Raw genomic sequence first — 27,862 nt, forward strand, 5'->3', positions numbered from 1 at the left:
TTTTTTCTTTTTCTTTTTTTTTTCTCTTTTTTTTTTACACAAATGTAAGCAATTGGTGTCTCTGTTTTTGCACTGAAAACGTCGCTTGGCTGTTTGCTACTAACCTTTCATGTTACTCTTGGGTTTGTCAGTTTGCTTGCCTGTGGGGGTTTGTGCCTGTTGCCCCTGTCCCCCTGAGGACGCTGCTTGCTGTGCTGCTTTCTGCTTCAGCATGGTCCAGTCAAATGTGTAATCATACTGGTGGTTCAGAGTCCTAGAAGAAATCAAGCAGGAGTGAGTACACTCACACAAACCATTCACTTAACATCCATTGTTGCAAAAAAGATGCGGAAAACAAGTTGTGACTAGGATGTGTCTTGGTGTTTCTGGCCTAGTTGGGAGTGTTGAGGTAATGCAGGAACTTGTCAAGCACCTGAAAAGAATGCGGAAAAGCTGACGCAAGTACATGTAGTCAGGCGCCTCTTCAAACCGCAACCCACGACAGTAGTTCAGGTACATGGCAAATTCTGCTGGAAACCCCTGGAGAAAGAGCCAAGTTATGTTATAATAGCACAAAATTACAAAACTAGCCAAAGGCCATAAATGTCATGTCAACCTAACCTGCTTCTTTTTAGGATGGGGAAATTAACAAAAATTAAAGCGACTTTTTTTATATCCTAGTATTATAAAAAAAAAAGCAGACACTGTTAACAGGATACAAGCTGTCTGAGTTTACAATCATGTAGAACAGAAAAGCCTGAGGAGTAATGATCAGAGCATTTATTTATTTAACATTTTTTTAAATACAAAACAAAAAAACAAATCCACTATCTAAAAGCTATCCAAAATGGTGACCAAGTATCATGCTTGTTATCGGTATTCAATGTTCTGGATGTAACTAATTTCCATACTTATGGATTAAAACTGAGCAGATGTTTGTAGCATGTATCCAGCAAGCACAGCATGAGAGTAGACCTTAGAAAAGCCTTCCTGTGTGGATGTAGAATTTCACATACCTTACACAACACCTCAACAGGGGTCGACATCTTTTTCTCACTAATTTTCTCATACTTCTGTTTCTTTGTGGCAGCCTGTGGGCAAAAAAATAAACCATTGCACACCATGATCCAGTATTGACTGTTCATCAGTGTGCAATCCTAATGCTGGGGGCCATAAATAACCCAGCTGTAAGATTTACAGCACTTTTTTTAGGCACCACCTGTTAGCCTGTTTTTATACTGTTTAGCAATAATTACTAGTTCAAGGCTTTTTCTTGCACAGTAAAAACAAAAGAAATAGCAATATTCAGTCACATTAAGGACAATTCACCTGCTTCAATTACATATGGACAGTATTTCTTAAAAGGTTCACATTTAAAATGACCTAAATTTAAACCAGAAACAGCAGAAAGGTCACTGACATGCTTTTCAAAACGAAATCCATATAAAAGACATGCTGTGTGCATTCCGTCCTGCTTACCTTCAGTCCCTGCCATGGCAGACTGGTTCTGTTGAAGTACATCAGCACGTATCCTAGTGACTCCATGTCATCTCGACGACTGTTAAGCCGAAATAAGATTAAGTCAAGCCAAAGGGCTTTTAAACATGTCTGAGTGCAGTTTATTTAATAAATAAATAAATAAATAAATAAAAACCTTAATGTCTAAAATGCAATATTATTGCATAGAATATAAGCGGGGGTGATTGAGTAAAGCACCCCCTAAATCAATCACTTTTCAGATTGCAAAATGTCACATTTACGAATTTAAGTTGGTGCGACTTTTGTAAAAGACTTTTGTAGAAGAGAGTTGAGGGCTTAGTAAGCTGTTTTCAAAGTTATTAACACTTATTTAGCAAGTATGCAAATATAAATGCTGTTCTTTTGAATGTGACATTCATCGAAAAAAAAAAGTAACTACGTATCAGAATGGTGTTACATTAAAAAGAAGAGTTTATTGAGCACAAAATCATCACATTAGAATGATTTCTGAAAGATCATGCGAGATTGAAGACTGAAGTAATGACTGCTGAAAGTTCAGCTTTGCCATCAAAAGAATTACACTTAATGCATTAAAATAGAAAATTCAATAAAATTGTTAGAATATTTTCAATATTAGTTTATTGTATTTGATTAATGTAGCCTTGGTGTGCATAAGGTTTAATAGTTTTAAATTTCAAATTTGTCTAATTTAAATAGATTTGATCCCTTACTAATCCATTACATAATAACTAACTCCATTACTTTGCAATGACAAATTCAAGCACGAGCAAAATTAATACATTGACAATTGAAAGTCATTTAAATGGAGATGCACCGATTGCAATTTTCTTGGCCGATTCAGATTTTTTTTAAGTGTGACCTGCAGATACTGATTTTTACCAAATCCAATTTTCTAAAAACTATACTTTTTTTATTTTTATTTTTTTGAAAATTTAACAATTTTCTTTCTAATAACTAAAAAGCCTAGAAATCTAGAAATCTAGACCCGAGAAGCAGCAAAAATTATTTCGCAGCCAGTGTGGTCTAGCAACTCTCCACAGAAATTTTAGCTGGGAAAAACAAACTCTGGTCAGGCCAATCACATCGTGTATCGAGACGGCAGGTAGGCTCTACTTTTCTACAATGCAAAATTAATTTGTCATGAATAAAAAAGTCAGTAATAAAATGAACAAATTGCAAACAGCAGCAAATAATAAATAAATAAATGCAGTAGAATAAAGAGATATGGTCTAACAGTAGGTTGGTGTTCAGATAAGAAATACTACAGAAATTAAACCAATCAAATAAAATGACACTGGATAGTCTTTATTGTAAAAAATAAATAGAATTTTTTTTGTATTAACATGACAGACAGCAGCAGGAATTTTAGGTCGCTTTTACTTTGGGTTTACGAACAGATCTAATATACCGTTACACAACAAGCATTATCTTTATCAACTACTTGAGTTCCAAATCTGACTGTTTAACTGAATACTCGCCAAGACAGGCATTTTGACAATTTGTGTATTTGACCGTTTAAGCGTGGTCAGCCATTAATTGTGGTACTTAAGGCTGCCTCTCAAACAGCTTGTGAGTCGCTACAAGTTTGTGCGTGCCCCTTTTGTAGATCAGTAGAACATGCTTTTGGTTCGAGCATGAAACCCACGAGAATTAGTACAATTGTGTGCAATGAATGCAAGCACTATTTAACTGGGCAAACGAGACAAGAGATGCGAGATGAGTGACTTCTAGTGCATGTCATTTCTCCCGTTGGAAAGAAGAGAGCTAGAATGCTCAGCTGACGTTATTGCCTGTGCCGCCGACAACTAAACAGACTAGCTCAGAATCGGGAAAGACATGAGACTGACCTCAACGGCTGATTCCGGTCTCTAGATGGTTGATCGGTGCATCTCTACATATAAAGGATATTTAGGCTGGAGCACTTACCTCTGCTCGATGCCCAAGTGTGCGTTGATGCTGGCATAGCGAGCTGTGCCTGTGAGATTTTTGTCTTCTCTGTAGGGTATGTGCTGTCGTGTCCTGTTGTCTCGGTATTTTTTGGCCAGACCAAAGTCAATGAGGAACAACTATAAAAATAAAGTAAAAAGAAAAAGCACAAACACTGACATTTACTTTTTAGAACTAACTGTAAGAAAAAAAAAATCACTTGATTCTTAAATTTTCTTCCAACTTCCTTCTGTGTGCTGTCTGCCCTATTACATGGAGCTCAGAACAAAAACATGACATCAAGCGGCTGTAGTCAATGAAGCAATGGGGTCAGAGTCTACAATGCAAATTAAGTTTGCTGGGAAAGGAAACACACCCTTTATCCAAGCAGCGATGTAAGAGTCATCTCTATGAGCCTGTCATTGACTAAAATATTCTCATTAGTGGAAAGCCAGTCAGATCCAATGTCCCCCCCCCCCCCCCCACAGACCACAGTCCCTGCAACAGTGCCTCACCCAACTGGTTTTTCACTGAGGTAGCAGCCATATTGTAACACATCCACTCAGCCGTGCCACTGTTTGCTTGGCTCAACTAGGGATTTGAAAAGTATTTCCTCTTGTCAAGGCAATTAGTTACACCAACCATGAAATTCCACTTAGACCTTTCTATTAGGTCAAGTCAGGAAAAAAGAGGTACACACAACCAAGGCTTAAAATAGATAAAATAAAATAAAAAACATTATGATTTCCATCTTGTTCAACTTTGTTTTTAAAGGTGTGAAAACAATACCCTGAAAACAAGTGTAGCAAAGACACCTAAAAGGAGCACCCCAGCAATGGAAAACAAATTAGACAATGCATCAACCACAAAGAGGAAGTATTACAATGCCAAAATGATTTAAACATTTTCAAATTATGTAAGATGCCTTCACCTCTGAAATAGTCCAAAGTACAAGAACTTGGCCATCACTGAAAACCCACACAAACATTTAATATTTTGCTGATTTAACTGCCTGTCAGTGCTCTGTAGAGGACAAATAACTGCTGTGCCCAAAGACAATCTATGACTTCAGGCGCTGAGAACTTATGTTATAATCTATTTTATAAATCTGAATTCAACATTTAAAAAAGCATCAGCACACATCTCAGGACATGAACACATGCAACAATTTAAGCAACAGTTTAAAAAGGTCAACCCTGTCAATTCCAGGCCAGTTTTCATGTGGCTTGTTGTGCAAATGGTTGCAAGCTAGGCAACATTCTGACAGCGTAGTCCAATGTTAGATGTCTGGATCAGGAAACAAAAGCACAGCTAATAAACTGAAAGATGTGTTCTGCAACAAGAACAAGCACCCAATGCAGTGAAACTAGGCCAATCAAATTATTCTGTCACAAAGACTTTGATTACAAATCACTGGGCTTTGTGTATATACAACTACTTTAAAAAGGGAAAAAAAAAAGTAAATTCTCCTACACACAATACAACATTAGCACTGATAAAGAAACGGAATAGGATAAAGTAAGGGAATATTATGACAATTTTATAACTGACTAGGAATGAGAACAATCATCCTATTTTCGCTCGAAGTGACAAGTCCTTCACCTGCCTGTACAGAGATCTGGATTAGGAGTTTGATCTCTAGTTCTGTTTAGCATGTGTGTCTGGTTTAATGCCAACAAACGTTAATGGTTATTGTTGAAAATCAAAATTAAATGGGATAATAAAAAAAAAATTTGGGCGATTAGGTGGTTGTGGTTTCAGACCTGGTTTAATCCTGAGAAAGATGGATCCTGAGAAGAACTAACAGCCAAGCTTCTTTTCCTCTTCCCCACTGGAGATTCTAAACACTGAACAGACAATAGAGGGTGCAGTGCATCAAACAGTATTGCTGACAACCGCACACGGCCAGCGCAGACAGGCAACACCAAGGCTCAGAAAAAGAACGCGAGGAGGAGCAGAGGGAGGGGAAGAGAAAGCCTAAGGCAATCCTTCAACCACCAGCAAGCTTCCTAGCTCAAACTCAGGAGGCTCTGCTAATGGCAGACATCTTCCCATAAGCCCAGGCTCAGATAATACCGATAATTGTTTTTATTTCAGACCATATAATGCACGGCCGGCTTGCCTCATCGGTTCTTGAGCCACAGAGGCAAACTGTACATGGCACCTCTGGCCGCCCAACCCAGTCTTCATGTCATCTATACCAATTGTCCCCAAGCCTGATTCTCTTTTTTGACTTTGCCAAGGCTTTATCCATAAACATTTGGCAGCATTTAACGCTAGCTGTGCCATACAGTACGTAACAGCTAAGCCCACCTTAGCATGAGGCGAACAAGACAAATGGCACAACTAGGGTTAAGAAGGGCAAACTCTAAAGGCCATTCACTACAATGGGCACTTGTTTTAAAATTAGGCATGAGAAGCTTTGAGAACAAATGCAACCAACCAAAACCGCCCCACCCCTTTAAACTCCTGTGAATGATAAATATTGCATTTTGTGTTAAACAGATGGTTGGACCACCTACAGTAAGGAAGAGGCTAGAATACTTTGGCATGTTGAGAGGCCAAATCAGGTAGGGATCATCCAAAAAAAAAAGCATGCCGTTTAAGAGGTGCATGACTTGACCTGCATGTTAAGGCAAAAAAATAAATAAATAAATAAATTTTTAGTTTAGTTACACAAGACAAGATGGGACAGCTTCGGTGAATGTGACATTGAAGAGTTCAATAGAGCAGCCCAGGGTAAAGCAACAAAACAAGCCATTAGTTTACAATGGTGCCAAGCTGAGTACGGTAATGCAAAATGTGACAGGAGAGTGGGGGAGTGTGTGAGGAGACTATTTTCAAACATTCTGCAAAGCATAGTGCTTTTAAATGCGGGAATATTTGGATCCGAACCGTCTAAGTAAATCTAGGAAATTATCACTGCATGAAACATTAACAATTCTCTTGAACACTTCCATTTTTAGACTTACTCTTGTATTGAACTGATGTCACATGTTGACCTGCACCATTCTTGGTCAAGACATGTCCAAATGCTTTACTCTTTCCCCAAGTTAACAGTGTTATTCTTGAAAAACGTTTTACTGGAGGCTGGATCAAGAGAGGTATTGATCGTATGAGGGATGTAAGCAGAGAGCAGTGGATAATGCTAGCTGATAGGCCTTTTGATTCCTTACCAAAGGACAGTGGGGTTGGCAAAGCAATAGCTAAATCAGATCTTCACGTCAGCGGAGTACACTGCACTTAACTCTTTTTTCCAGGGTGGATGTCGACAGCTACACATCCAAAAGCAGAGCATGTGCATCCAGTTTTATTGAAAAAGGTGACAATTTCATGTGTATGTATAAAAATAAAAGCTTGAGGCTGGCATTCACACAGACACACAATGGTAAACATTTATTCCAGACAGCACTGCCAAAAATGGTAATACAGGCTTCACTGAAGTCCAAATGTACCAGAATTTGTAGTGGAAACTGATCTGAACTGTTAGACGACCATCAGAGCTGGAAGGTCATTGTTTGTATTTTGCAGATGCTTTAACTTTGCCAAATGTTGCCTGTCTGCAAGGGCTCAAATTACGAATTATCTGAAACAAAATACAAATCAGGCAACTACTGTACATTTGAATAGAGAAAAATAAAACTGTGCAAAGCACTTCAAAGGCTCTAAGTCGGAGGGAGAAAAATAAAACAACCACAACAAGTCACATATCATGCACAAGTTCCATTTGAGGAGTGAAAGACATACAATCCATGTCCACAGATGTCCACAGCCCAACCGTCAGGTGATTCTCAAACCATCAGTAAGTTAAGCTGTAAACATTGTGTCTAAGGACTCACTGCTGTTTTATTATTCTGAAGCAAAGAATTTCCCACTAAATATTCTTTACACAACCCAGCCATCCCCAATCAGCAGAGCAACATCAAACGTAACTATCACAGGCTCTCAAGCCAGTGTTTGTCCATGAGAAAGTCTCAATGTAACAGGAAACCTTGGTGAGCTGCAGTTTTATTTGCAGTCAATCCTCCATGTCACTTAAAACAGACCGTCTTTAAATAAGGACTGTCTTTAAATCCTCTCTAAATAAGGAAATGTTGAAAGTTTACCTTATTACAGTGCCGGCCAATACCCATTAAAAAGTTGTCTGGCTTGATATCTCTGTGGATGAAATTTTTCGTGTGCACATACTCGATTCTGCTGATCATCTGTGAAAGCAAAACGACCAGGTTAAGATCATGCCACAGGAACATTCAATGTTTGTCATTATGACCCCTTATTTACACTGCACACGTCTGCGCCGCATTACGGCTCCGACACAGCCACCAGAGCTGATAGGGGCCACTAATAAATGTTTGTTAATACCAGGGGTGGGCACGAATATTCGATCTGTAATTATTATTTGAAAAATAAAATACTATTCAAATTTTACTACATTGCTTTGCTGCTCGTAAATGAAGTGAATCCATGAAAAATCACAAGCACTAGCTCGCAGTTACAATTAAATGAATCGGGTGATGCTGTGGACTATGTTAACAAGTTGTGTGTATTTGATCACAATGTTGTTGTCTGCCTCGCAGAGTTTGGAATTACTTGAAAATGACCTTACTAAATGATCTTACAAAAAGGATTTACCTTTACCACCACAATGAGAAATCACATAAAATCCAAACAGTCGAATGAAGGCAGCTGTCCATCCCTATATTTACAACTGCAGGAAAGCGCAGTTGGACCTTGGGTGATCCGAAATGCAACAAGACATCATGACTTTTGCATAAACATACACGCCACTTTCAAGTCAAGTGGCGTGTTATCTATACACATTTTGAGCTATCCGTGTGCATGTCTACGCCATTAATGTCCGAGTGATTTCCGCGTGAATGTACACGCCGTAAAATGTCTGAGCGAAACGAAGCAAAATGTAGATCTACATCAGGGGAGGGATATTTTTTTTCCTAGGATGGTAGGGGAACACTCAAAAATGCTATTAACCCCAGTGACAGGTAGGTTTAGGGACAGGGTTGAGGTAGGTCATATATTTATATATACACAGTCAGTAATAACATTAAGTCAACGGCGTTCATAAACACACTGAAAAGCGATTATGTGTGTTGATAGCACGCCAAAAATGGAAATACGAATTGGCGCGTCATACACACAATATCATGAGATCAGTCTGCGAAATGATAACTTGTCTAATAGCAAGATGATTTTGAGACATACTTCCTTTAAGTTTTGTTAAGGGAGACAGGTTTAAGAACAGATATCTGGCTTTATTATGCGTTTTTTTTTTTGTTCGCGCTGCTTGAGCATGCTTTTATTAATGCTTGTTTTTTTATTTTTTTTTATACTTAGGCCTAGTACAGTTTAATCTTTTCAACTAAAAGAAAACGTTAACATATACTGTAAGCTTGTTGTGTATATTGCCTAATCATAAGCCTGTTCAGAAATGGTGACAAATGAAAAAAAAAAAAAGATCAAAAGATCATCTTTTTCTTTAAGTCATTTAAATAAACAAATATTCGATTTTTATGAACATTAATATTCTAATGCAATATTTTCAAAAAAATGCCCACCCCTAGTTAATACCAGCCACGCTGCAGTATGTCCCAGAAGTCTATTTTTGACGGACACCGCATCCAATCTGCACAGGCAATGTATGTGAAATATAGAATCAAGATAATTGAGGATGTACTTTAAATGACTAAAACACAGCTACAAATATTTTATCCTTGGAGTTTATAACTGTATTAATTTTTAAGTGTATTATTTTTTTTTTCTACAGGCCCGAGCACAGCAAAGGTAGGGCATACCAATACACAACCAAAAACAATAACACCAAACAAAACCAATGGGCTATATGCACGCATAAGTTCCGCATTTGACGTAAGGATGCTCGTCCATTTCCGGTTGTGTAGATTAAAGCGGAGGAAAACCGGAGAAAACAGGATTATGGCAGAGTCTTCAATATTTACTGTCCTCCCGTCTTTGAAACGAAACGTACATACGTTTAGATGTAATTTTATATATAGTTATGTTTATTTAATATAATTTTAAAAAGAAGCATAAACACAACGAGGGGTGTCTGTTTTATCTGTTTTTGTGACTAACGTTTCATTAGTGTAACCATGGAGTATAAAATTCAATATAAATTCTCGGTATTGCATTGGACTCTATGATCGGCGGAAGTTATCGAGCATCCTTAATCCTTCACCGGAAATAACGCCGTGCATAGAGCCCATTCACCAACTAACCCATGGTACAACACCAAAAACAGACGTTGGACAGGCAAATCTCGACCACTTCGCTTATGAAAAGCTCCTGGTGTGAGTTGGCACCACGTGGAGGACGGAACAAAACCTTGTCGGATTCGTAATGTGCAGCAGACGTGTGCAGTATAAATTAGTGGTATGCCAGGTAACCAGTTTAGCAAACATTACCTGATCTGCAAGCATTAGGACAGTTTTCATTGTGAATCTGCGGGAACAGAAATTAAAGAGATCCTCCAGACTTGGTCCCAGCAGGTCCATCACTAGGACATTATAGTCCTTTTCTTGGCCATACCACCTGAAAAACAGCATCACATATCAATAAACACCAGCAGATGACTCAAGATTGGGCATAAAAAATAAAAAAATAAAAATTGTTTCCGGTTTCCGACCGACCCTGTCCAATTTTGTGCGAGCCAAATTTATTTTATGAGCTTGGGGAAGAAATAATAAAAATTAAATAAATACACAAATAAAAAACTTTGAGGCGAACTATCACACATCAATCATCAAACGGAACTATAATAGATACAAAAGTCTTTGTTTTTTGTTTTTTTTTTATTTAGGACACTTTTATTCATATACGCACACATACAAATGCATGCATTAGGCACGCACACACCACATGATACGTTAAAGTGTAACCTCCATCCGCCTCCCAAGTTTCATTAAAAATCATCCCAAATCCCAATCCCCTTTTCTGCTGTCTACCACTTCTTTCGCCATGTGTTCGTTTCTTTTATTATTTTATGCAATCAAAAACACTCTAACCTGCCGCGCTTCGTATCTCCAGAGCCTGGTGCGCTTGTCAGGGACAAATGGAATTTTGAAGGACAAGTAAAAGAGAATTTTACTTGCCTGAACGGACAAGTAGCCTGATTAGAACATCAATAACAAACAAAAAAATACCGACCCATGACCTCAACTCACAAACAACCGGAACCAAACTTTTTTTTATGCCTTGCATGACAATCATTACAAAAGCAAACAAATTATGAAAAGATATGCTTCTCTCAAAAAAAGCTGATCCTTCAAATCCATTCATTGATGCATGAAACTTCTCACATTTACAAGATGAGATTTAAGCACAGAAAATTACAATTAAATTAAACAAAGTTATATTCAGACAATAAAGCAGGACTTATCAGTTAAGGAAGTGCCAGAGTTATGAGGCACACCCTGTGGACAATGGCATCTAATATATCCAGCTTAGTGACATGACTTTGTGTAGCTTCCACAGTAAAACTATAACACGTTACACTAGTCTTTATCCAACCACTTTAGACACTTCTAGCATTGATGGGCCCCTCAGGACAAAAAAAGTAGAGTATTAGGGCAATGCTTAAATAGTTTATGGCAAAAGCCTGCTGAGAATCAACCAAGTGCCTCTTAAAAATATTAGTGAAGATTCGACAACATGGACTCTGATACACAGCTCAGCAGGTGGAGGTTCAAAAGAATCACATTTAGTGAACACTGCTACAGCAGTCGCCAAGCAACCACCATGCAAGAGGGTCTCCTAAACAAAGAGGTATTGTGGAGACAAGGTGCAGCAGTAGACTAGTGTCCATTCGGACAACTATGATGGCTAAACATCTACCATTTCACAAAGACTATATAAAATGTACTTTGAACCACAAACTGGTTTCTAATCCATGCGATGTTAATAGGGGCCTGCTTACACCTGATCACTTAATGCGTTTTTAAAGATCGAATAGCAATCCGATTTGTTAAATGGTTCAACTTAGCCATATAAATGTATCTCCTCAAAACAATATATGGTCTTTAAATCCCACGCAATATGCCAATTTAACAGTTTGTCAATGAGAGCAACAGATATGATATTGTCGGCCAATTTCAAGTTCAAAGACTGCAATGTGGAAGAAAGCAGCATTAGCTCTGGTAAGATCATTTAGTCTCACTACTTTTAATTACTATGATTTTTTGGAGTGTCTGCGACTTTGTTTCAATAGCGGCAGTTTGTACATCGCTTGATGCATTGGCAACTCATTTACAATGATGCGTGCTGCAGTAAAGTTGTCATACCTGGCTATAGCATGCCATAAAGTATATCACTCACACATTTTTTTTCTTTAACATTTCGGAAGGAGTAAAACTTACATAAGTGGTTTCAACAACCAGATGCATTTACGCTTGTCTTGATTCATCTGGAAGATGCATCTTCTTAAGTGGCTTGAGTGATTGGATTTAAATGCATCTCAAACGCATTTCAAAGGGCACTTACACCTGGTCCTTTCACAATGAAAACGCATGAAGTGATCAGGTGTAAACAGGCCCAAGGATGAAATCGCATCCATGCGAACCACTCATAATCAGTGAACACCGTTTTGCTAATATTCAGTTTTAGCCATTTATTAGGATTATTTATAAATGTTTATGTATTTTTCTTAGCGACAACTAGAATACAAAAGCAAAAACATAAATAGTGAAGATTAGGAAAGTCATCGCAAATGTTAAAGGAATAATACTGTAATGTATACTACAAGCATCATTTTTTTAAAACCTCAGGTTTAACAAGTAGGCCTATATTGTTATTCAAAGAGGTTACAGAAGTTCATAGCAACAGTAATTTCTTGCTTACGGAAACTACAGGCCTCTCTGTGGGACACTCATTTCCTCTTTTCAAAGCATAACTAAGGGGAGACTTAAAAATTGTAGTTCGCCTGAAAATTTAATTCAAACAAGGCAGTTTATTAATTGCAGTGGTGTTGGTGTTTAAATAAAGTGCAGAAACACTTTCTTGCGATCGAGTTTGCATAAGACTTTGAAGAGCACACAAAGCTCTTTTCTTTCATTAGCAAAGGCAGTGAGTGGTTTTAGGGAGTGTGGGGGAGGGAGATCTTGTATGGCAGGTTTTCCCAGCTCTACTAACCAGTGACTGAAACCAGTACTTACGCATCCTTTCTGCTGGAAACTTAATTCATTTGTTCATTAAAAAAACAGTTTAAGCCAAAATAGCTCAAACATAGAGATGAGAAATAGGGTTGGGCCAACATCGCGATGTTTAGACGGCATCGTCATCCCTCTATGGTCTTGTCCTTAAAGTCTTCAGTAAATCCAAACCCTTACAGCGGTTACCTTACTTTTAACTGCACAGCGTTAAATAAGCAACCATCGTAAGAGTTCCGATTTCTAATGAGCCAAGCTGCTGTCAGCATGAGATGCCATAGAAATGGACACCTAAACGCAATCTGTAATGGCAGTTCATTGATGGCTAAGGCAGGGCATTCGTATGTATACTTCTATTACCAGCTCAATCTCTTCCATCTCAGATAGGGGTATTACTTTATTTTATTTTTTACTCTTAACTGTTTTTATTTATATTGATTGCATTTACTGAATGAGCACTGTGCCACTGTTCGTCCGACTGTACTATACATTTTATTTTCGACACTGTATTTTATTTTTACTATTATGATTTTTTTTTTGTATTCTAAACTGTTTTAATTATTCTGACTTCTTTTGATTATTTTAATTTCTTCCATGTAAAGCACTTTGAATTGCCACTGTGAATGAAAAGTGCTATATAAATAAACTTGCCTTGCCTTACCTAGGGAAACCTTCTGCAGGCTGGATTAGTTTACTTAATAATATATTACGGTCTTCAGTGAAATGAGAAACTAGGGCCCATTTCACACATACTCTGTGTGGACTGTATGCGGAGCAATGTGTGGTATTGTGCTTTCACATATGCTGCATTTGCAATGCGCAACATTTATTCATTTCTTTTATACAATAACATGTTTCAGCATTGCGATTCTAATTTTTACACAGTCGTTAAAGGTCTACACTCTTTCAGAGACGTATTAATGTTTACAGCACTGCTGTGTGCCGCTAGGGCCCTATAATTTCCACGATCAGGGAATTGGCCAATTAACACGGAATCTAGTGTTAACACACACACCCCGTCCCCTCCGTGCACGTCTGTCTATGATGCACTGGACAACAGCGAAGTGACACTGTGCAAGAGAGTCCAAGTGTGACTTATTTAAAGTTATATAAACTAATAACATTTATTTTACTGGACAGTTTAAAGCTCATAACCATATTTTGTTGTTACTTGAAGTACTTAGAGTGCAGTGTTGGATCATGCAGTATTTGTGCTGAAAAGTAAGAGTAGAGTAAATGTATGTTACCTCAATAAATTTAAGGTCACTCCTATTTTATTTGTGTACGTTTTTATCATTAACATTAAAAGCACACTTTTAAAACTAAAATAACAGTAAAGGGGGAAAAAACTAATTCCCAAGAAATTTATATGGAAAAAGACGAATTTGCAAAAATTAAAACAGAAAAAAAAAAATGGAATTTGGGAAAAAATAAAATGAATTTTATAGGGCCCTGCGTGCAGTGAAACCCCAACCTGTTAACATGGGGAAGCAAAAAAGTTCTGCCCCTCCTAGTGTTGTCAAAATAGTTAGTACTTTGGTACCAAGTCGGAACTAAAAAAATTAAACGTCACAGTGGTACCGAGTAAGCGGTCAAACCCAGTTCTGGATGCGCATGCACAAAGGGCGTGAAGTTGGGTCCTCTTCATGAAAGCGCTGAGACATGGCAACAGATGGCGCTGCTGATGTGGTGTCTGTATTAAACTGCTAACCTACTATTTGAATATGAAACCTGCATGTTCTGCTTGTCTCTCTGTGAATAAACTGCGCAGACGAGTGGTTTCATTTAACATTACAGCACGAGTGACGTTTTCAGTCTCTGCTGCCTCAGGATATGATTCATGATTCCATTCCATTCACTGATTCCTCACATGCCCGTCCCTGGACAACGGAAACAAGTGGCTGAACCGTCTTTGCAATGTAGAACACAGCGTCTTCTCGACATGATGCGAAGTATTTGAATGTGTTCTAGACGTCACTTCAATTTTACACTTCTGTATGCGTGTGCAGTTGTTGGGAGCGGCCAATGACCTATCTACGTCACGATGTAACAGCTAATGACTCGTTTCAAAAACAATTCATTATATAGACACTTTTGAAAGACAATAACTTTATATACGGTGCACTTTCAGATATAAATCTTTGCAGGATGTTTTCATTCCCTTAGAGCTATATTCCACACTACATGAACAGTCATTTTCAAAAATCCATGATAGATGCTCTTTAAATAATAAAGTCATTGAATTTAATTTAAAATGGAAAAATAGTTTAAACTGATTTTGCTGTGGTACCGAGAACCGTAACATTTTAATGTTATTGGTACAGACTACTGGAAGTTTGGTACCGTGACATGCCTAGTACCTCCATTGACGGCTTTGCAACTACAACTTTGGCGCTTCACAAAAGTTCATCAAGAGATTGTATTCATGAAAATATGAAATATCAAAATTAAAAAAAAAAGAGCAATGACATTCAAGGTAAAATAATAAATGTACAGCATTATCTCAGCAAATTACTAACGTTATCTATGGAAGTTGCGTTTTCAGAGATGTTCAGAGGTAAGAGTCACCGTAATATTTACTGACACGGTCCATAATGATTACTTAGGGGCTGTTTACACCTGGCCACTTTATGCATTCTCAACTCGGATAGCCATCCGATTTTCCAAAACTATTCCATTTACACCTGGTCACATAAGTGTTTTGCAAAACGTATATAAATCCAATCTTCAATACCCGCAGCAGATTTAATCGCGTGCACATCAGCGAAAGCAACAGATTACTGCATTTTGATCATCAGCTAATTTCAAAATCTAAGACAGCAATAAGAGAGAGCGTTAACAGAACTGGTAAGATCATTTCATTTCTTTACTTTTAATGAAGATGTGTCAACCATCTGTGACTTTCACTTAAATCTGCGGTAATTTTCAACACGTTGGCCTGATGAATAGACGCTCAGCTGCTCATCTGAGGTGATGTGTGTTGCAGTAGCGTCATCATATCCGACTATAACATGACATGACATGCCTATAACACACGCTCTCACTTTACTTTTTAGAATTTTTGATCACTTCGCAATCAAATCTCATTCATTACACTATAATATTTCACATTATACAAAACACAATGTTTATAACAGCACATTTCAACAGTTTCCATTGAAACGCTAGTGCTAATGACTGGGCTAGTTAGCAAGTCCACACTACCGCAAGTAAAAAAGAAAAAAAAAAGGCAGAAAGTATATGTTATACAGAATTAGATAATTTAATAAGTAAAGTATTATGCGTAGAGGTAATGTTAGTTGTTATACGTAGATGGACGTGCAAGTTACTTTGTACTCGACCTGTTACTTTCGATCTCATGCTAGTCTTTAAACCAGATAAAACTCTCACTTTATTTTTTAGAATTTCTGTGAATCAAATTTACATAGGCCTATGGGGTTTCAACATCCAGATGCATTTAGACTTGTCCAGTTTCGTCTGGAATGCGGTCCAGACCACCTTCTGAAGTGGTTTGAGCAATCGGATTCAAATCAGTCTCGAATGCGTTTCGAGGGCATTTACACCTGGTCTTTTCACAATCTGATATCTATCCGATCACAGAAAACGCATGAAGTGCCCAGGTGTAAACAGACCCCTAGGCCCCGTCTACACTACTGCGTTTTCATTTAAAAACGAAGACCTTTTGCTATGTTTTGCACCTCCCGTCCAGACTAAAACAGAAAAAACGAAGACCTAAAACGGAGAAGTTTAGAAACGCTGCAGCTCAGTTTTGCGTTTTGAATCTCCGGAGGGCGTTTCAGTGAAGACGGAACAAAACGGAGGAGTTTAGAAATGATGACGCAAAGGCCGACGCTTGGCTCTATGATTGGGTGTCATCAGCCATGACGTGTCCTTCCCTGATTCGTCAGCCACTGTTTACATCGGCAGGCATGCCCAGTGTTGGTGAATGGTCACGTGATCCACGTTTTCAGTCGTTTTAATATGGACGGAGATCAATTCTAATACACAGAAAAAAAACGCTGGTGTGGACAGATATAGTAACGTTACTCATTTTAATTCTCCGTTTTTAAACGAAAACGCAGTAGTGTGGACGGGACATTAGATGGCACATTCGGACTGGACTAAAAATCACTGAGAAGCTCTGGTGATAATTACTTTACCCCACCTCTCCATGTTAAACTAGTGCCGTCCTGATGGGGCTTAACACACAGACCTGTCTAGGTGCCAGCCATGGTAATTAACATTAAAATAACTAACACATTGTTTTTATTTTAATCTTTGTAGCCTATCTTCAATAAAAAAGCCATCTAGCATCTCAATATCTACTTTAGAGTTGATAACCACCTTACAGCAAACGACCATGTTACTTATAGACAAAAAAGATTTACTTTTTATGTCATTATTAGATCAGAGTAGATTTATGAAAGATAAGGCCCACTAATCCCTCACAAAATGTCCCAGGATAAGGGTTAACATTTGATATATGACAACACTAAGACATTATAAAAGCCCAACATAAATGCACAAGGAAACAGCTAAGGGAAATAATTACACAAACTCAACCACCAAGGAACTTTAACCTGTAGGGGAATTCTGCACTTCTCTGAAAGTGATTTACCGTCAACCATAACACCCAAATCAGAAAACGTGTCAGAAGAATACGTGACAACTTCTACCCATTTCGTGTGAAACAAACAGTCACTATGCTTTATTCAAATATCCATCTATCATCAGTTATTGAAAACCTCATATCAAATATAAGCTCTTTTATACAATTATAAATGTGTACTAAAACTCATATCAGCGCTCGTTTGGCTCAGTCACCTTGAGAAGAGAGTAGCAGTCGCACTAGGCCCTGAAACTTGTTTTCCCTCATCCGCCATTTTCTGATCGAGGGAGGACATGTTGAACAAACACAACAAAAGAGCAGCGGCCATTTCCCACTCGCTCATTACTCATTACTCAGCAACGCACAAACACACACTTCGCGATCAAATCTCATTCATTACACTATAATATTTCACATTATACAAAACACAATGTTTATAACGACACATTTCACCACAGTTTTCATTGAAAGGCTAGTGCTAATGACCGGGCCAGTTAGCATGTCCACACTATCGTAAGTGAAAAAAAAAGACAGAGAAAGTATGTTGTACAGAATTAGATAATTTAATAAGGAAAGTATTATGCGTAAAGGTAACGTTAGATGTCATACGTAGATGGATGTGTAAGTTACTTTGTACTCGACCCGTTACTTTCGATCTCATGCTAGTCTTTAAACCAGATAAAACTAGTCCAGTTAAGTTACCCCATCTAATTAAAACTGATACTACTTTAACGTATGAGACATCTGTGCTCACCTGATGTGTGGGATCCCGACTCCTCCCTGGAGAATTTTGTACAACTTGCTTTCATATAGGAGTTGAGGGTGTCTGGCTTTCTGCGATTCCAATTTCACAGCTACCTCCTGAAAATATTCAAAATTAAGTTATATTATTTGTCTGCTAATAGTTATATTTATCTAGAGATGTTTTACAAAGCACTAGGATTTGGTTAAGTAACGTATTTGAGAGCAGTATGATCTTTTATGACTTGTTCTGGGAAACCACAATTATACATCGTTGATTAACTTCCCACAAATAGTAAAGTCATAAAAAATATTGTAATCTTTCAATACTATATTTTTTGGAGGTCATATGAAGTGTCCAGGTAATCAGATGTGATGAGCTGGACATATGTATAAACCCCTCAATCTTCTTATCCCAGTCATTTCAGCACATGAATTAACATCCATTTCATCTTTACCTCGCCATTTGTGATGTTGATTGCCAAATAAATGTCACCGAAGGATCCGGATCCGATTTTACGAACGAGCTTGTATTTTCCACCGACTATAAACTCGGCTTTAGAGCCACTGCTGCTGGCCATGTCCTAAAATCCGAGAGTTACTCTGAAACTGTGTGAACGGGTGAGGTTTTCAGTCTTCTTCAATCCAGTAGAAACAATGCTAGCTCGCCTAAAACGGGTCTCACTAGCTGTGTCCTTAACTCACAACACCGAAAAGGAGATGATTACGGACATTGGTTTCAATAGGAGTTTTGTTGCCTCGACATTTAAGTAAAAAACAAGGCTATTTCCCCTGAGGCTGAGGATGTTTTTTTTCTCTTGAGCAATTCCCCGAATAGCTGACTAGCAGCTTAGCCTGAAAGGACACGGAGGAGTCGATGTCCTCGACGCTCTCTTCGAATCACCTCGCTGTGAGGGGCGAGTTTTCTTCTTAAATAAGCGCTTTCCCGCTTATTCAAACGTACGTCAAAGCAAACGACGTTTTAATCTTGAAGAAATTGTGTGAGTCGCTGCTTTCTCTTCAAAGCGCAACCCACTCACTTCGCCATCTTGTCCGTCTCGGGATGAACAGATTCTGCTCTGATCTGAGGAGAGAAGCGAGACCGCGCTAAAGCGCGCAGCCGCGGGCAGGGGAGGGGTTCACGCGTGATGTCAGCGAGGCTGCGGGAATGCGCGGTGAGAAACACGAGAGCGCGCAGGAGAATTTGGGGATGTTTATTGTAAACTCAGTGCTCTACGTATGTTCTTTTAAATTAAGCGAACTGCTTTATATATATATATATAATCAATAATGATAAAAGAGAAATTGATACAACATTTGGTCTGACAATAACAATATACTATTTAAATATTCATATATTTATTTCTACTTAAGCATCTTATTAGAAGAAAGTATAGGGTATTTATTTTATATTTGTGTCTTTGGCAGAAAATAGTTCACACATGATCAATATTTACACGTCTCGCGATGACTGACTGTGCGCCAACTCTCGTTCATGACCTGCGCTTCAAAGTTCACTGATGCCACCTAGTGAGATTTAATGAGATATGCCAGTACATCATCGTCGTGTGCTGCTCACCTACAGTATACTGTCTATGGTGTTCACCCTCGTGAATTTCCAACCCTGTACGACTTTCTTTCTTCAGGCAGAGCAACTCAGTCACGGTTCGTTTTTAAGTTATGAAAAAAGAGATGACGTTAAAATAATGGAACTTGACCAACCATTCTTAAAATTCTGCTAAACATCTTTTCAAGTCATAAAGGTTTGGAACAACATGAGAGGGAGTATGATTTTGGATAAACTAGCCTACGCCTTTAATGGTTTCTCTCAATTAAGTTACTGCAGTGCACACGACCCTCTTCTTAATTATAGTTTTAGTTCTGTTTGACTACTCATCAAACTGATGAATTATTATCTCCTGATTGAAGGTTTCAAGACAAGTTGGACAACATAATAATTAGGCTATCATTTAGACTACTTATCAAACCTTCATGACTCGCTATAAAAAAGCATTGAGTAAACAAAAGCTTCTCTAAATTGATAGCCATCAACAACAACAAAAGAGTTATGACTAGATTTGTGAATCCCATGCAGATTTTGAAAACAAGACAGTAAGATGAAAAACAGACATTGTGAATTATTATTACAATTTACTATTTTATTAGAATATATTTTAAAATGTATTAATGTCTAAGCTGAATTGTCAGCATCATTACTCCAGCCTAGTCTACAGTGTCACATGGTCCTTCAGAAATCATTCTAAAAGGCTGATTTGATTCTCAAGAAACATATTCGGATGAGACGTTAAACCGAGGTCCTGACTCTCTGTGGTCATTAAAAATCCCAGGATGTCTTTCGAAAGAGTAGGGGTGTAACCCCGGCATCCTGGCCAAATTTGCCCAGTGGCCTCTGTCCATCATGGCCTCCTAATCATCCCCATATATACCAATTGGCTTCATCACTGTCTCCTCTCCACCAGTAAGCTGGTGTGTAAGCCCTCTATGTGAAGCGCTTTGAGTGTCCAGAAAGGCGCTATATAAATGTGATGAATTATTATTATTATATTCGGTAAATGTCTTGTTTTCCAAATCTTCATATGTAGCCTAGTAATGATTTATTTTGCAGATGGCCTTATACATTTGGGAATGCTGTTCTTTTGAACTTTCTCTTCATCGAAGAAATGTGTAGCCTATCAAAATACATGTCTCACAGTTTCCACAAAAACAATTTACCAGCCATCGTTTTCTGCAACAAACATTTTGAGAAGAGCAAACATTTTGTTTGTTAAATGACCTTTCATGTTTGTAAATGATCCTTTATTTAGACGTCTGATTATCCAGCTCTGCTTCTCTCATGGACAAGAGTTGTTTTATGCTTATAATCATGGCTCTCTTTGCTATTTCTGTTTAATAATTGAACAGTTTCTTTAGGATGCAATTTGTTGACAAGGCTTTTCTAATAATATTACAAAACCCCAAATAAATGACCTTACTCCCAAATGCCCTTAGTCATTGTTTGTGGACCCACATGAATGTCACCAGTCAGGTTCTTTCTGGGTAGGCAGAGACAGACAGTGGGGGGGGGGGGGGGGGTTTGGTTCATTTCGAAAGCTATAACTACAGCTAGAGCCGTGGCTACAAGGATACACCTGCTGAGTTTCCCACTCTCAACGTGCTCAACAACAGTGACCATGAAGTTGACTATCCTGATCTGCGTTTCTGTTCTCATTTGCCTCTCTGGTGAGTATTAAATTTTCCATAAAAACACTGAATTGTGAATACTGTTTGTGGTATAATTATCTTTAAAAACCAAATCCATACTCAGGCTAATGTTGTTACATTTACTTGAGTAGGCTACTGTTCTTTTTGAGTATCTGTACTTGAGTATTTTTTTCTGGAAACTTTTACATTTGAAAGACAAATATTGTAAACATTACTTGAGGAATATTTGATCCGTAGTGTATCTGACAACAGAAACATTTCAGAAACAGCAACATGTGGACGGATACAACATAATTGAAACTGTATAAAGAATATATAAGTTGAGTTGTTGTTATACATTTAGATTCTCGGACCTGAATCTGATCTGAAGTATCGCTGGAATATATTTCCATTTAATCCACGCAGATACACTCAAAAAAACACAGAAGGATGTTGAAATGATTGAAATGTTGATTCTTGTTTGTTGAAATGATAAAGATCATAACAGATGGGGAAAAGAGATGACCACATACATGAAGCATCTAGAAGCTATTCAAACAAAACAGTTGAAAAGACAGAGCAAAACTTGCTGAGCAACTTTGAGTGCCATTCCTCTTTCATTTCTCATAATCGTAATATATCTTTTAATTCTGTTTTTACAGCGGCAGAACAACAAACAGGACAGGTAAGTTATAGTTAAAGTGACATTTTAAAGTTACCAAATAGTAAATATATATATTGAAAGAAGTCTCTTATGGCTCACCAATGGTACATTTATTTGATCAAAAATACAGTAAAAAGAGCAAAATTGTGAAATATTACTACTTTTTAAAATAACAATTTTCTGTTTTTATATATTTTCAAGGGTGGACAGTAACAAAGTACATTTAGCTTACTTGAGTATTGTACTTTTTTTGACTATCTGTACACTTGAGAATTATTTTTTCTAGAAACTTTTCACTTTGGTCACTACATTTGAATGACAAATACCATACTTTTTACTCCACTACCATTGAAAGTCGGGTTGATGTCATGCAGCACCAGACGTCAGATTGACGTCAACATTCAGCATTATTCATTCAACGTTATTCAACCTAATCCATTCCTTCTGTTGGTTTATGGCGTCAACCAGATTTTCATTTTCACCCACAATACAATGTTTGTCCAATGTTGGAGATTAATGTCAATCTGACGTCTGGTTCTGACGTCAAACTGATTTTCATTTTTAACGTTGGGTTTGGTCTTCTAAATGTGAATTTTGTTTCTTTTTTTGGAGCACACTAGATAACAGTAAGGCTAACATATTCATTCTGAAAGCCAAAAGACTAGGGCACTATGCAACAATAATAAAATAATGCAGTGACATTTACGTTTTACTTCTAAAACTTAAGTACTTTTAAAAACAAGTACTTCTGTGTTTTTACTTTAGTAAAAATCGTTCTTTTATACAACTTTTACTTGTAACGGAGTAATATTGTGTAAGTTGTGTAGCCTACTTTATCCACCTCTGTATATTTAATTCCTGTGATGCTAAAGCTGCCACTTCAGTCTTCAGTATTATTATCAATTTTGAAGGTTGTACTTCTTAATATTTTTGTGGAAAATTTGATAAAAAAAAAAAATTAAATATCAAAAGAACAGCATTTATTTGAAATCTTTTTGTCACTTTCGATCAATTTAATTCATCTTTGCTGAATTAAAGTATTTACTTAATTAGAAAATTAAAAAAATCTTATTGACACTAAACTTTTGAACATTAGTGTGTAATCAAGTACAGTGGTAGTAAAGTGTTATGATGTGTGGTTTGATTATCTCTAATATCTCCATAACAGGAAAGCAACTCGTGTACTCGTGAGTATATGCCAGTGTGTGGAGACGATGGTATCACATACTCCAATGAGTGCATGCTACACTGGGAGAGCAAGTACGTCATCAAAACATTTATGCAATGTAAATTCAACTTTTTGATAAGGCTGAGAGAGCAGATGTGAGAAATCTCAAGCTAGGCCCAGATATCAGATTTGAATCACTTGCCAAGGTTTAGAAAACAGAAATTTTTCGATTTTGAGGACAAAATATCTGACAAAAAAAGCAAGAGACCTGTCTTCTTTCAAAACAGTAAACATTCTTGATAGCAATTCTATCAGTATTTGTGCCTCTTCTAACACATATCTTTTCTGTTTAGATTGCGTCAACAGGTCGTCAATGTAAAGCACGAAGGAAAATGTGAAACCCCCTGATTTCACTGCAGTTACAGCTGGCATCCACAATGGCTTTCCATTTAGATACTACAGCTACAACCAACATGATTTTCTGTCAAATATTAATCATTATCATATAAGGTCATATACTGTAATTTGGAACATTTTCAGACATTGATTTGTTATGCCATGCAATAAAAAAGTGAAGCATTTAAGATCTCTATTTTATTACAATATGATTAAAAAGTATAGTTTAGAATAAACCACATTCAAACTCTAAAGTTCTTTCTTTCTTCCCTCCTTTATGTGATTTGTGTTGCTATCCTTGAAATCACAACAACAGACTTAGTGCAGCACATTTAATTTTTTTTCAGTGCCAACTAACTGGGTCAATGACCTGATGTAAATTTTCGTTTGGACCAATTAATTTATATATAAAAAAATCAATAAAAAAATAATTGAGTACATATTTTCTTTCCATATTCTTCCTGAAATGAATAAAAATAAGTAAAAAATAATAGGGTGATTCTACGGAATATTATTATAATGATGAAAAAAAGTCCAAAGAAAATAAATCCTGTTAAATATAGTGTGTGTGTGTGTGTGTGTGTGTGTGTGTGTGTGTGTGTGTGTGTGTGTGTGTGTGTGTGTGTGTGTGTGTGTGTGTGTGTGTGTGTGTGAAAATGGATTTTACTTTGGTTACACCATATATTTAAAAAAGAAATGTATCAAATTATCACGGATACAGTATAAAATGTAGTTTACCTTGTCTTTATTTGTGAACACTTATTTTAAACTACTTGAAGAGTTCAGATGCAAAAGCCTCTAAATGCCATTTGAAATTTTCTTCTTTAATGATGATTTTTATCAAACTTGTATATTTAAGTTCAGTAATTTCACTTAAATAACAATTAATAGGTAATTATCATTGCCATTTAAGTGAAATCACTGAACTTAAATATACAAGCTTGATAAAAATGATCATTCTAGAAGAAAATTTAAAATGGCACTTAGAGGCTTTTGCATCTGAACTCTTCACTTGACCCCTCTAATTTTGCAAACATAATGCATGGTGCATCACTTGCCAGACAAATCCAACATTCAATTATTTTATTAGTTCTTAAAGTTCTAAAACGACAGCAGTCCCATTTTACATCCGTTGCATTTTTACCACCATAGAGTCCACAAGTGCCAGGATCTCCCCAAAGTAACCGTCCTGCTCCCCTACGTCCTGCTCTGTGAGCACCAGTTCTTGGTATTGTTTTTGCAGTTCACTAAGAGATGCTGTCAATGAGGGATTCTGTTTATACTGAGTGCGACATTGAGCCATCATGGCAAGCAGAGTGCGCAGAGTCTTCTCTCTCCAGTCGTGCTCAGGTGACGCTAAAAGCTCAGGCACCAGCCTGCACCACCCCTGCTCCACCAACACGGGCAGGAGGGAGACTTCAGCATATTGACGCAAACGTTCCTGGTGAGAGGAATCTGGGATAAGGTCCATTCCCACCTGTGATATCAGCTCCTACAAAACAAAGTATCAGTAAATTCTAAGAATAAGCTTGATACATATGGAAATTACATTTTCAGTTCGCAATGTAAATATTTTCTAAATAACTACCATTCAAAGGTTTGGGGCTGGTAATAGTTGTTAATGTTTTTGTCGCTTGCTCACCAAGGCTGCATTTATTTGATCAAAAATACAGTAAACAGTAATATTGAGAAATATTATTATGATTTTGAATAACTTCATTTAAAATGTAATTTATTGTGACGGCAACGCAGATTTTTCAGTCTTCAGTGTGACATGATTGGATTGGATTTGGTGCTGGAGCAACATTTCTCATTATTATCAATGCTGAGAACAGTTGACAGCTGCTAAATATTTTTTGTGAATACCATGATATATTTTTTCAAGATTTTTTGATGAAATTTTGACCCCAAATTTTGCATGGTACTAGTGTAGCAAAGTTTAAACTTGTAAACATATGAACCTTCTCAATGATCATATCGTAGAGAACCGTGATGATTCTCACACGGAGGGTCTCGGCCCCTGGAGTTTGAAAGAGTTCGCTAAGCATCTGCACACCCCCAAGCTTCAGAAAGTGACTTTGAGCAAACGGGAAGTGACGCAGTAATGAGGCCACAGCAAATAACACCTGTATTAAATCAGAATGTCAACCGTAAATGTGATGAATTAGTATGATGAAGACAATTTAATTCGCTACTCTAACTCACTATTAAACAGCATAATACCCATGCTTTCATGTTGGTTTTACCTTTTTCTTGACGGCCATTGGTCGCTGAGTGGCAAGCAATGTCAGCAGTTTCTGTAACGCACCGCCTTCAGCTGCCTCAACCTGCACTGATGGATTACTAGAAAAAGGTACACGATGATGGATTGCATCGGTGTAAAGGTAGGGTCACGTTACATAACATTATGTGGGTAAAAACATTCCTCTGTCTATTGTAAAATGAGTAGCACAGCTCACACAGAAGTCACTTTTAAACCAAGCAGCTTTCTGTTGATCAAGGTAACCAAATTGAACCTGCTTCGAAATCTGCGTGGGGAAATATTTCGCCCTTATGGAAAATTGCATGCGTGGATTCCTATTAAAATGACTGGATTTCAACCACGAAAGTTCACTGATAAAAAGTTAAATGTGACTGTACATTAAATCATGTGTAGGCAGCAATTTTGCTAGAGAGAATGACAATTACCTTGAAACAGCAGATCCGAGCACAAACGCAGCACTCTCCTGAAGTCTAACGTCTGTACCGTTTAAAGCATTTATAACCAATTGCATTCCTCCCATGGACACCAAATTTTGGGCATTATCTACCTAAATGAAAAAACAATGAGTTTTAAAGACTTTGAAAAAACATGGACGCAAACTTTCATAACTGCAATTAAAGCATTACCTGGTGCACAAGGTATTCCAGGTCAAGAAGAGCTGTTAGTTTTTCGTCAGTTGTGCTGTTAGTATTATTGAATTGGTTTAAAAGTTTCCTCATAACTTGAACATCTGTCTCTACAAGCATGTCGAGTGCCTCCATGTCTTTTTTCAGCTCTTCGATGGGGCGAAATTGGGCCTTCACCGCATCTTCCTCCTATGTTTGAACATCTTGATTAAAAAAAAAACCTCAATAAGCAATGCAGAAAAAAGGTTAGAGAACAACTGAAATGAACATACTTGTTTTGCGTCTACAGGATCATCCATTCCTTCTTTAATTTTTTTCAGAGCCTCTTTCAACTCCTCAGCTGTGAATGAAGGGCCTTGCCTGCACCACAGAGAGGAAAAATATAACTATATGATACAGTATTTATTGTAGAATATGTTTTCCTTCTATTACTATACCCATTTCCATCACTCCAGTGTTTGAGACCTTCCTCTTCTCCCATCTTGACCTCTCTGTGGCCAGTCTGAAGATTCAGTCTGACATGAGAGCCTGCTGGTACTGCATGACCTAAATTGAATAACATATATATGGAATTGGTCTGTTAATCATTTATTTATTTACAAACACAAATGTCAGCATGGGAATATAGCCACCTGGTTTGAGAGTTTGCCATTTGTCTGTAGGTCTAAACACCTCCAGATCTTCAGGATCATCATTCCTCAACTGTGTTTCTTCTCCCTTGCTATTATCACCTGAACCTTCTTTGATAGACAGGGCTGTTGGAGACTGCAGAGCCAAAAAAGTATACTGTTGTTAAAGTATTAGAATAAAAATAAATACTGAGATATGAAACAGCAGTAGGCTACTCACCTTCACATTGTGGGCAGATATGAGATGAAGACTGACGATCCAATAAGTGATTGCCACTCCAAGTTTGATACTCCACTTGTTTTGCATTTTAAGTTTGGCCATTGTCTTAGACGGAAAAAAAAAACGCAATGTGTGCAGTTAAAATACAAAATTAACCTGATAAACAATCATACGTCATCCATTACCAGGAGACCAGCCGAACCTAAAATCCATTCCCAAACTAATACTAAATTAACTCATTCTATTTGCTAATTCTACCGTAAAACATGTAAATATATTGAATTAATATGTTAACGTGCTGAGTTAAGCGGTTGTATCGTACAACAAGAAACAACTAGAAACCATGTGCATTTCCGCAGTCGACCTGAACGGTGTGCGTGAACCAATCAGATAAAAGCAAGTGTGCGTTCCAGAGAACGTCATTCTTTTTGGTCGCGGTGATTGGCTACAAGATGTACGCTTTCATGACGTTGTAAAATGTGATTTAAACATTTCGTTGAAAGATATGAAGAGTTCAGATGCAAAAGCCTCTAAGTGCCATTTGAAATTTTCTTCTAGAATGATCATTTTTATCAAGCTTGTATATTTAAGTTCAGTAATTTCACTTAAACGGCAATGATAATTACCTATTAATTGTTATTTAAGTGAAATTACTGAACTTAAATATACAAGTTTGATGAAAATCATCATTAAAAAAGAAAATTTCAAATGGCATTTAGAGGCTTTTGCATCTGAACTCTTCATATATTTATTTTTTATAGGAG

General features: G+C 37.4%; 3 protein-coding genes across 6 annotated transcripts in view; 1 reads left to right on the top strand and 2 right to left on the bottom strand.

Annotated features, from left to right (window-relative positions):
• The window catches only part of csnk1a1 (casein kinase 1, alpha 1), a 28,703-nt gene extending 9,681 nt beyond the window's left edge, over nucleotides 1-19,022 (bottom strand). Inside the window, exons 1-10 of one of the 3 annotated variants that reach the window (XM_039655217.2) lie at nucleotides 18,390-19,022; nucleotides 17,945-18,051; nucleotides 9,843-9,969; nucleotides 7,512-7,610; nucleotides 5,169-5,252; nucleotides 3,406-3,545; nucleotides 1,459-1,537; nucleotides 996-1,070; nucleotides 413-519; nucleotides 141-253 (exon numbers count right to left, since the gene is read on the bottom strand). In XM_039655217.2, the coding sequence (XP_039511151.1) occupies nucleotides 141-253; nucleotides 413-519; nucleotides 996-1,070; nucleotides 1,459-1,537; nucleotides 3,406-3,545; nucleotides 5,169-5,252; nucleotides 7,512-7,610; nucleotides 9,843-9,969; nucleotides 17,945-18,051; nucleotides 18,390-18,512 (1,054 nt within the window). In that variant the 5' untranslated portion in view covers nucleotides 18,513-19,022. Of the gene's footprint in view, nucleotides 1-104; nucleotides 254-412; nucleotides 520-995; nucleotides 1,071-1,458; nucleotides 1,538-3,405; nucleotides 3,546-5,168; nucleotides 5,253-7,511; nucleotides 7,611-9,842; nucleotides 9,970-17,944; nucleotides 18,052-18,389 lie in introns of all 3 variants that reach the window. The other 2 variants (XM_039655214.2, XM_039655218.2) reach the window with 2 other exon arrangements.
• A 2,004-nt stretch (nucleotides 19,023-21,026) lies between these two features.
• On the top strand, nucleotides 21,027-23,548 carry LOC120466325 (turripeptide OL11-like). Its single transcript, XM_039655213.2, has 4 exons — nucleotides 21,027-21,171; nucleotides 21,795-21,817; nucleotides 22,965-23,056; nucleotides 23,318-23,548. The coding sequence occupies exons 1-4, from the start codon at nucleotides 21,123-21,125 to the stop codon at nucleotides 23,370-23,372; spliced, it is 219 nt and encodes a 72-aa protein (XP_039511147.2). The 5' UTR covers nucleotides 21,027-21,122; the 3' UTR covers nucleotides 23,373-23,548.
• An 880-nt stretch (nucleotides 23,549-24,428) lies between these two features.
• Nucleotides 24,429-27,449, bottom strand: sil1 (SIL1 nucleotide exchange factor). Of its 2 annotated transcripts, XM_039655212.2 has the most exons (9): nucleotides 27,099-27,449; nucleotides 26,882-27,014; nucleotides 26,687-26,795; nucleotides 26,522-26,609; nucleotides 26,250-26,438; nucleotides 26,049-26,170; nucleotides 25,607-25,703; nucleotides 25,322-25,486; nucleotides 24,429-24,852 (listed from the first exon to the last, which is right to left on the bottom strand). In XM_039655212.2, exons 1-9 carry the CDS (start codon nucleotides 27,198-27,200, stop codon nucleotides 24,484-24,486), a joined length of 1,374 nt encoding a protein of 457 aa, XP_039511146.2. In that variant the 5' UTR covers nucleotides 27,201-27,449; the 3' UTR covers nucleotides 24,429-24,483. The 2 variants fall into 2 exon arrangements, with proteins under 2 accessions (XP_039511146.2, XP_088991052.1); XM_089134926.1 differs by lacking the exon at nucleotides 25,322-25,486.
• Between the last annotated feature and the right edge of the window lie 413 nt (nucleotides 27,450-27,862).

The sequence above is a fragment of the Pimephales promelas genome, chromosome 9, assembly GCF_988280905.1.
Source record: "Pimephales promelas chromosome 9, fPimPro1.hap1.1, whole genome shotgun sequence".
In the NCBI taxonomy this organism is placed as follows: Eukaryota; Metazoa; Chordata; class Actinopteri; order Cypriniformes; family Leuciscidae; genus Pimephales; species Pimephales promelas.